Raw genomic sequence first — 10,065 nt, forward strand, 5'->3', positions numbered from 1 at the left:
TCCACCAGAGCTGTAGCCAGGGGGTGGGGGGGGGGTCTGGGGAGTAGCCCTATTGTAGGGACAAACTCATTCTGATTGGCTGAGCCTGGCTCCCCAGTTGGAGGACCTGGCTGCCAAGTGGGTGGGCCTATGCCCTCCAAGGCTGCACCCCTGTCCAGTCAAGTGAAATCCATAGATTAGGGGCCTAATACATGCATTTCCATTGACTGATTTCCTTATATGAACTATAACTCAGTAAAATCTACAGATTTGTGTTTATATTTTTGTTCAGTATAACTTCATTTAATTCTACTCATTTTGCCATGGGGCAGAGATAAATGTTTGAAGTGACTAACCATGATTGATGCAAGTTTACATAGCTGGCTAGACTAATTTACCAATCTAAAAAATGTTATCTGAGTGACTGTCAGTGACCAACTTAAGAGAAAAACTGCTGATGCACAACCAAATTTCACCTTGTGTATTCTACTATTCTAAATTTAAACAGTAAGTTGAGACCCCTACAGAGTTCCTAAATAAAATGTTTTTGTTTGTTTTGTTTGTGGAAATTGATCCACAGGCCTGACTTCGAGACTGGCTAGGTGGCCTACAAAACCTGACAAGTCGAGTGATGAATCTTCTCCAGGTCATCCACTGCTCTCACAAACCAAGTGTCTAAAACCTTCAAACTCAACTCTGGACCTCAAAGCCAGTCCCACTGCTTTTTTTTTTATTGTTCCCCCCAAATAACAGACCGATTTAGACATGGGACATCAGGTGGGTGCAATTAATAATAAGGTAGAACAGCAATCCTGCAGGCTCTGGACCTCATAGGGTAAGAGTTGAATACCCCTGGTCTAAAAGAACACAAACACACAAATTACAAAAGAGTTAGCATTTATTTTAGTTATATGAAAAAAAATAATCATCCAGAATTAATTGCTTGATGTTTGACCTCAAATTTCAAGAGAAAATGGTAACAAATCCCTCTATGGAAACAAAGGTTTTTTAACTATAAAGCATAATTTGAACAATAACATTTCATGGAGGGATCATTCTGACAGTGAATGATCTTCCCATTCAGAACTCAAATCAAGAACAAGTTTAGGGAAAAATGTCAGCATTTAAAACCTACTAAAAACAACCAATGTTAAATAACTATGGCATAATTGTGACTTGCCACAAAGCAACAATTTCAACAACAAAAAATACAAAATCCCAAATAGGCAACTATTTCAGAGTAGCCGTCAACGTCAGCCGTCGCACCTATGGACAGATCATCAATGTAACATGAAAGCAAATACATCTAGAAAGATGAGAACAGACTAAATTAGCACCATTTTGAACTTATGGGAGAGTTTGAGACATGAGAGCCTGTTCAACCTCTGTGCAGAGCACCACTCTTCATGACCGTCCAGAAGACAGTTTGGAGAACACAGAATCCAATTATTAGTTAGAGATAAAAAGAGCCATAATAGATCATATGATGCATGCTTATCTATGACTGATTTCTGAAACAGGTAGTCTTTTGCAAAGTCCGTTTTGAGCCTCCAACAGTCATCTTACAGCATGTGGTCCCTTGCCCAATATGCACCCCTCTAACCACCCACTAATTCTCCACTTGGGCAAAGGTACCAGATGGAAAATTGGAATGGGCCTAGTGGTACCCCACAAACACATACTCTCTCCCCCTCCCAAAAACACACTCTTCTCCTCTCTCTCACGCCGCACACACACACACACATACAAACTCTGTGTTTTAACCTTAAACTTGTCTTCACAAGAGGGCAAGACTATATTGCCTAAAGCACCATACATACTTCTCCACATTCCATACAATTAGTGAGGGTAAAAATGAGTGAATTGAACTCTGAACGTCAAAGCCTTGTCTAAGAGCTTAAAAAAATTATTCAAAATTACATTTAAATTGGTCAAAAATATATTTAGATTGTCTTGAAGACGGTCAACAACAACTCAGAGAGACGTAGACGAGAGGGTCCTTCATGTTGACAGATGCTAGTCAGATCCTGGTGAATGTCCTGTATGTGTATTGGTGTGTGTATGGGTAGAATACTGTGCTCCAGGCAGCTCTCTGTAGCAATCACCAACCCTGTAGGAGAGAGAAAAATGATCGCAAGTAAATCAATAGGTTTCTTTGTCTGTAGCATGTTACTACCGGTAATCACAGAATTATGTAAACGTTTAAATTCTGGACTTTAGCTATCCTGGTAATCTCGCTAAAAAGTATAACTAACACACAACAGAACCTAGACCATTTCTTAAAGACAAGTAACTAGCTATTTCATTTCTACGTTCTACTGCTCTGCTGTACCTCTGCTATACGTCCTCCTTGTCATCCTGCTCGGCTTGTTCCTCCTTCAGAGCGTCTGTGTCTGCCTCGTTGGTGGAGGCCTCTATGTGAGCCAACATGTCCGCCATCAGAGCTTCCTCCAGCCTCCTCCTCACACTGTGGACCAGGTCCTCTTGCTTCCTACATACACCAGAGGGAGAGAGAGGAGAGGGGTTAGGGAGCAATGGATGGATGACAGTCCTCGTGGCAGGCTTAAAGGGATACTTATCCAAATTACAAAATGGCATATTGGTTTCCTTACCCTGTAAGCAGTATATGGACAAGGTATGACAGCAATCCAATGCTTTGGTTTAGTTTGCCTGGAACTGTTTCTACATGCTAACATTTTAGCATTAGTGGCACAAATCCCTGTCATGGTACCAATATTAGCATTTTTTGCACACCGTGTCCAAATTATCCGAAATAATCTAAAATGTATTGTGAAGCTCAACATTGTCACTTATTGATGATTTGAACATGATACGTGGCACATTTTTCACACATTTTAAAATCATCTATAAGTGACCATGTTGAGCTTCACAATCAATTTTAGATTATTTCGGGTGATTTGGACATGATGCGTAAAAAATGCTAATATCGGTCCCATGACTGGGATTTGTCACCAATGCTAAAACGTTGCCAGCAAACTAAACCAAAGCATGAATTGCTGTTATACCTTGTCCATTGACTACTTACAGGGTAAGGAAACCAATGTGTCATTTTGTAATTTGGGTGAACTATCCCTTTAACAACAAGGCCCAACAGTAGTTAGTAGCTGGGTGTTGTTGAGCCAGACCACTGAGTTGTGTGTGTACTTTACCTAATGTCGTCATCGGTAACCATGAAGGCCTTGCAGAGTGGCTGGGTGGTGTTGAGCCACACCCCAGGGTTCTTCTCCACGGCAGCGGTCAGCTGACCAGTGACGGGTGTGGGGCTGGTGTGCAGGGCGCTGGCAATGGCAGAGAGCAGGGTCTTGTCTGAACACACAGGCCCAACACCTGGGGGGAGATTCACAGAGTCGCATATAAAACACGCACATAAAATCCCAAAACATTGGTTTTATGTGTATATGAGTCTCAAGTACTCTCTGCTGTGTGTACTTACCCTGTAGGCCCTTGGGAAGGTCCATGGTCTTGACCAGCTCCTCTGCAATGTCAAATGCACTCAGACCACTCAGCTTCCTCTCCCAAAACAGCTGAGGACAAACAGTGGGTAAACAGCTCGCCATTTGACTTTAAACACATCACATAATGATGTGCTTCATAATTTATGGAAAACCTCTAACAGCTAGTTCAGGTTACATAGCCCTCCTGTTATGCTCATCCAATTTAGCCTCTCACTCAGACCACTCCTAGCTAAATTCTTTCTTGAGAAATTACTCTTTGCTAAGAAGCTATTTGGTTCTTTTTGACTATTTTAATTGAAAACAATCACAGTAAGGTACTTAATTGTTACCCAGAAATTATTTGATATTGAGATAAAAACAGCTGCATTGGACATTTAAGTCAGCTTGATAAATCGAGTGACTCATCCCAATTTGCAATAATACGTTTTCAAAGACTAGGCCAGAGTAGATGACTTCATCTACCAACCATATGGCAGCAATGAAATAAATAACATTACGGTATCATTACATCACAACCAATAAGCACAGAGCATCGTTGGACTCACCTGTCTTGGTTGGTCGACAGCCTTGTGGGGGTCTGTCTTCACTTTGTTGCTAGGGTGATTGGTCACCTTGGTGACAGGCTGTTTAAAGATGGATGCTGTCTGTCGGACTGGTAGGGTCGTGTTCAGGTCTGGCTTGACCTTAAACACAGACAGAAAAACAGGTCAGGGATCGATCATAGCTCAATGGTCAAACAGATTACACATGATCCTGGACTCAAACTCCCTCACCTTGATCTGATGGTTGTTGTTGTCATAGCGATGCTTGTGCCTGTTCCTGTGCAGTTTGTTCGTTAGCATCCTTCCTGCACGGGGGTCAATGGCGTGCACCTCCATGGTGTTGCCCAGGTAACGAGCTAGCTGGGGCTTGCTGAGGAATCTCTTTCCAGGGTCACTAAAGGGGCGGGAAAAACAGGCCATCGGGAGAAAAAAAAAAACATAGGCAATGAATTGAGGCGCAAACCTGCAGGTACAAAAGGCACAAACCTATTGATGAGGTCAGTGGTGTTGCACTGACAAGACTACAAATGGGCCTAATTCACAAACCATAACGTCCATCTAAACTCTTGTTTTGATTATTTTCTAGATTGCAGTTATACATTCAGGAAAATGTATGATTTATGCATATCAAAACATGATATGAGCTGCATAGAATGACAATCAAGAGCCTTGTATTGAAGTGTTAGCAGTGGGTTATATCAGAGAGCCTCAGCCTGCAAAACAACCATAGTAGCAGGGGTGAAAGTAGATTTAATTTCTTACTGGTATGGGACAAGTGCCTGCACATTTTTTGGGGGGGGGGATATGGCCGATGTTCTCAGCTGGTGCAAATAAAATAGGCTACTGTTCGCTCAATTAAGTTAAGAATTTTGACAACTAAAAGACAGATTGTAGTCTTTCATTGGCATCTCTTTAAAGCAATAGCCATTTGCTTTCCAAACGGTTTTTCCGCGATTGTATTTTTTAATATTGCGATATGCCTGGCTAGGTCTCCGCAGTAGCCACTCAACAATCCGCCTGTAGGCTATGCAATTTAAAACAAATCCACCGCGTTTTTTCAAAGACGCTAATGATCCTCTGTGGCCAAATCATGCTTTCTGGTGTAGTAGCCTATTTTGAATGATTTGATTTATTTCGGTATAGATAGAAGCTAATTAGGCTATATCATTTTGCCAGTTTAATTCAATTCACTTTAGGGAAAACTTAGCTTCCCCTAGCCTTATGGTCACGCCACCTATGCCTTTTAACGTGGCATGAACACAACCAGCCAGATGTTTTCATCTGATTGCCAAACAATCACTTAACAAATGCGCTCCTGTAGGCTACCCGCGCTCATTCGTCCGCTCACAAAATCATTTCAGCATCCAAACCAACTGTGCACTAGCAATTTGATTAAAGGAAGAGACATCTGTTACAAAACACCTACGTGTATTGTAACGCCATTCTGCGATTGTCATTAGGCTTACACTTGAAGCCTGAATTGACGCACTCACTGTTGTCCACGCGCGCTTCGGTCTCCGCCACTAATCTCAGCCTTGTCCGCGAGCTCTCCGCCACTTATCACGGCCTTGACTGAATATAAGCGTTCTCCTCAAACCACAACGCAATTTGGACGGTATACCACCCAGTTTCCAGTCAATTCGCAAATGCTTCATGGGACTGACATGCAGAATTGTTAAATAATGGTGTAAAAGCCTATAGTTGTTTGGGCATGTATTATTTGTGATAGGCTCACGTTTTACCGGTACGGCGTACCCCCACTATTTATTTTGCCGGGACTCCGTACCTGACCGCCTTACTTTCACCCCTGCATAGTAGTAACAATGAAAGTTAGCTAGCTACTGTCGTGGGTAACCCGCAGTACTGCACCCACAATAATGTAATATAACGTCCACATAATCGGAATCAATTTACACAAATCTAAACAAAGACTTGTAACAGAAAGCTACTGATGCTAACGTTACTTGCTAATTTGTTGTCAAATGTGCGGGGAGCTGACGTTTGCTAGCAAGCTAACGTTAGCAATCAATGACTTATCGTTCGCTATCTAATGGTTACTTATCAAATTTGACGCAATCTGTAGACACTGATCATTTACATTTTTGGTACACAGTTAGCTAAGTGGGTGATGTCTTACTTTAGTGGCTAGCTAGCGTCTCGGCTACTCCATCAAGAAACAATGTTAGCTAGCTAGAGACATGCTTTCCCTACTGCAGACCAGCTAACATTAGCTAGCTACCGTCTTTTTACTTAGCTACTTGTCCTTCTTACAACTCATTCGAGCAAGTCGTACAACCCCACCTTTTCCTCTCCATGCTTCTTGCAGGTTATGATTGCTCGATTTATGTTGATTCGGGAATCTGCATGGGTTTTAAAAATTTGGCTATAATTTTTTGTTTGTTGTGGATCTGCTTTCCTTTTCGATGTCAGCTGTCCTCCCTGCTTTCTCTTGTCAAGACACTCATAAGATCACTCCGCAACGCTAGACCACTGTTACATAAAGTGGACAGCAAGTCATCCGCTGGTCCACAAACTAGTCCCAACTGAAGTCCTGTCATTGTTGGGATCAGTTGAGTGTTTTAATGTTGTTTAATCTAGCTACATTTGTTAGTCTTTTTCTCAACAGTTTATTCACACTTAATACTTTAAAACTTGTATTTATTCAGGATAGCCCAATTGAGACCATGGTCGCATTCCCAATGGTGCCCCGAGTACAAACATTTTCTCACAACAGGAAGAACAATTTACATTACAATTAAAACAATAATACAATAAAAAAATCAACCAAGCTGAATGAAAAACCCAATACCAAGGATGCACGATATACCGGTGAGCATATCGGAAACGGACGATATTAGCTAAAAAAAACACCTGCATCAGCCCGAAAGTGACAGTGCGCAGAGAGAAAGAGAGGGCACAGACAGACAGAGCTGAAACTTCACTGCTTGACATGTAGGATGAAATCCTGGTTGAGAATGAAACAAATGAACAACGAAACAGCACAGCAAGTGAAATAAATAGGTTTTGATTATGTTTTACTGTTAATGGGGACATACGTAAATGCCAACAAAATAACTTTTTGGTCAGTGTGGTGTGTGGCCTTTATTTAACTAGACAAGTCAGTTAAGAACAAATTCTTATTTACAATGACGGCCTACCCTGTCCAAACCCGGACGACGCCCTATGGGACTCCCAATCACAGCAGGATGTGATACAGCCTGGATTCGAACCGGGGACTGTAGTGACACCTCTTGCACTGAGATGCAGTGCCTTAGACCACTGCGTCCGTGTGTGTGTGTGTTAACTATTTAACTGTACTAGAATGCTTAAAAGGCCGCTAAAATGTTAAATATTGGTATCGGATTATTTTTGGAAAGGAAAATATCGTATATCGGCCAAAAATGTCATATCGGTGCATCCCTACTAGCTTCCCCAGAAAACTGCAGTTTTCGTCCTCATGCTAGCTAGCAGTAGTCACAGCAGCCATGATTGAAAACGGACCATGAAAAGCAGAGCCATTTTTTACTTTAAAAATAAAATAAATCAGACTTCAATCTAACAAAGGAATAACAATGGTATATAAGAGAAATGTTAATTTCTCATGCGTGCATCTGATGCCTGCACCCCCCCCAGAATACAAAAAAACATGTCAAAGATCAGGATGAAAAGTCCAGTTAAGTTTATTGAAAAAGGTGAAAGCATGTTGTTTCTCTTCTCATTGCCCTGGTGTGGAGTTGTGTCTGATGACATCTGCAGCTCTGGTCACACTGTTCCCATTTCTCTTGGCCTGTCTCTGACAGCACAGGCAAACATAATTGATTTCAGACAGTGGGGGGGGGCATTTTGGACAATGCCTATGCATGGTCCATATTATCAGGTATGCTATTAGCAAGAAGCATTATCATCTGTAGCCCAACTGATGCAGCAGCATAGTGGCTACCAATATATAGGCTAAAGCATGGGGTTGCCCATCTGCATTTACCCTATTGGGCCAATCATTAGCTAAATGTGATATTTTAACTTGTTAGTATCCTATTGATATATTTTATGTCCCAAAAAACTTGCATAAACACAGTGAATATAATTTAGGCCTACCTGTTAGGGTAACTTGGAGTATGCCGCCAGCCAGGGTAACATGTCCCCTGCCTGTACTTCTCACAGAAACCACAATTTTACCCAACACTTTCCCTGGTTGCCACTACTCTTGCTCAACTAAAAATGTAATCAGTCTCACATTTTTTTTAGTCCCCCAGAAATATTTTGTAGGTAGGGTGGCATTTTACCCTAAGTTACCGTGTTACATTTAGCCCCACTCTCCCCTATTCACTCACTGAGAATTTCAGTACTGTAATGTGCTTAACCAAAATGTAAAATGTAAGAATTGTTGTGCATTGACAGCTTGGATGTTTCTGCAACATGAATGCGCCTTAAGAGGAATATTTATCATATAGAACACACAAGCCGACTAGGTAAATAGATAAACTATTCTACTATGGGGTTGTCGGATTATTCTATTCATTAGTAATGTGAACTGTTATAGCATCTTCAAAGTGTGCTTCGGCAGAAATATTTTTTCAGGGTCCATATTTTTTGGGCGTGGCGGCAATGATTTTGCCGTGGCTGAATGACTGCAGCGGAAACACTGGTCCCCAAATCGCCCCCAAAACCCAATATATTGTGAAGATCTGAGAACTTACTGTGGCGATTTCACATTGTATAAAGTATACCGAGATAATACCGCATATCCGGGTATGAATTCAGGAAGGTATAAAAGTGAAACATTTGGGATACCACCTAGTCGCGATGCACAGACGCTATCCCTCTTGGACATTATTCGCGCACAGAAATCCTTTACCGAAAACCTTCCAGCTAGCTTCACGTGCACTGTGTTTCACGAATGTTTAATACAATTCCATTTGAATTTCAGCATGAAACACACTGATAATCTCACAACCGATAGACTGCTGCTTGATACTTATCACAGTGGGAGGCCGTTTTGTCTCGCTAGAACAAATGCTGTACCTGCTACGTGTAGACCCCATAGCGACGATCCTATCTTTTCTACTTGTTAGAATCTCAATGCTGTCAGTGGACAATGACTTGACTTTGAGCCAACCAGAGAGCACGAACCCCCACGCCGGGAAGCCAACAGGAGTGACAACAAAAATAAAAAATGACATTTTATCCAAACATACATGGTTAAATGTCATGAGCCAGTCATACTTCATATGCAATATGGGATAGTAACTTGCTTAGTGCGCAGACGCAATACACACGAAATACATCAAAGGAAGCTAACCGCTAGCTAGTATTGACATAATTAAATCACAATGGATTACTTTCCATGAAACAGCTGCCGAGTTGGTGCATTTTTAAAATTGTACCTTTATTTAACTAGGCAAGTCAGTTAAGAACAAATTCTTATTTACAATGATGGCCAAACCCGCCGCCCTTATGGGACTCCCAATCACGGCTGGTTGTGATACAGTCTGGATTCGAACCAGGGTGTCTGTAGTGACGTCTCTAGCACTGAGACGCAGTGGCTGCGCCACTCGGGAGCATTGTCCTTAGCTAACTAGCTATGTTGTGCTAGCTAGCGAATATGCTAATGTTAGCTAGCTAGCTATGGGCTGGCACTTGTAGTGGCAGTATGGGATTATGGAGAGCGAATTAAATAGCTTCTTCGTCATCTTGCTGTGTAGTTATCTAGCTGTGGCCATCTGGATAGTATCAACAACGTCTTTCTACAAAATAACAACAACAGCGGAGCTAGCTAACATTGGAATCTAAACCATGAACTAAACAACACACACAGACATGCATTGCCGTGCAACGCTACTGCCACATTCTGGTTTGGAGTATTTTAACATGGCTACGTGTCTGACGACCTCAAGGTTCAAATCAAATTGTATTTGTCACATACACATATTTTGCAGATGCTATTACGGGTGTAGCGAAATGCTTGTGTTCCTAGCTCCAACAGTGCAGTACCATCTAACAATTCACAACAATACACAAATCTAAAAGTAAAATAATGCAATTAATGTATAAATATTAGGACGAGCAAT

General features: G+C 41.6%; 1 protein-coding gene across 1 annotated transcript; it reads right to left on the minus strand.

The window, feature by feature from the left end:
• Positions 1–859: 859 nt before the first annotated feature.
• mbd3 (Methyl-CpG-binding domain protein 3) lies at positions 860–6,420 on the minus strand. Its single transcript, NM_001139934.1, has 7 exons — positions 6,299–6,420; positions 4,229–4,391; positions 4,001–4,138; positions 3,434–3,524; positions 3,150–3,327; positions 2,312–2,470; positions 860–2,089 (listed from the first exon to the last, which is right to left on the minus strand). The coding sequence occupies exons 1-6, from the start codon at positions 6,310–6,312 to the stop codon at positions 2,317–2,319; spliced, it is 738 nt and encodes a 245-aa protein (NP_001133406.1). The 5' UTR covers positions 6,313–6,420; the 3' UTR covers positions 860–2,089; positions 2,312–2,316.
• Positions 6,421–10,065: the final 3,645 nt, after the last annotated feature.

This window comes from Salmo salar, chromosome ssa03, assembly GCF_905237065.1.
Source record: "Salmo salar chromosome ssa03, Ssal_v3.1, whole genome shotgun sequence".
Lineage (NCBI taxonomy): Eukaryota > Metazoa > Chordata > Actinopteri > Salmoniformes > Salmonidae > Salmo > Salmo salar.

Bases quoted from the DNA above. Each gene is read 5' to 3' on its own strand.
- mbd3 (NM_001139934.1), bottom strand. The intron at 3,525-4,000 runs GTGAGTCCAACG...GTTTGTCCTCAG, and splicing joins CTGTCGACCAACCAAGACAG to CTGTTTTGGGAGAGGAAGCT. The intron at 2,471-3,149 runs GTAAAGTACACA...TGGTGTATGTAG, and splicing joins GTTACCGATGACGACATTAG to GAAGCAAGAGGACCTGGTCC.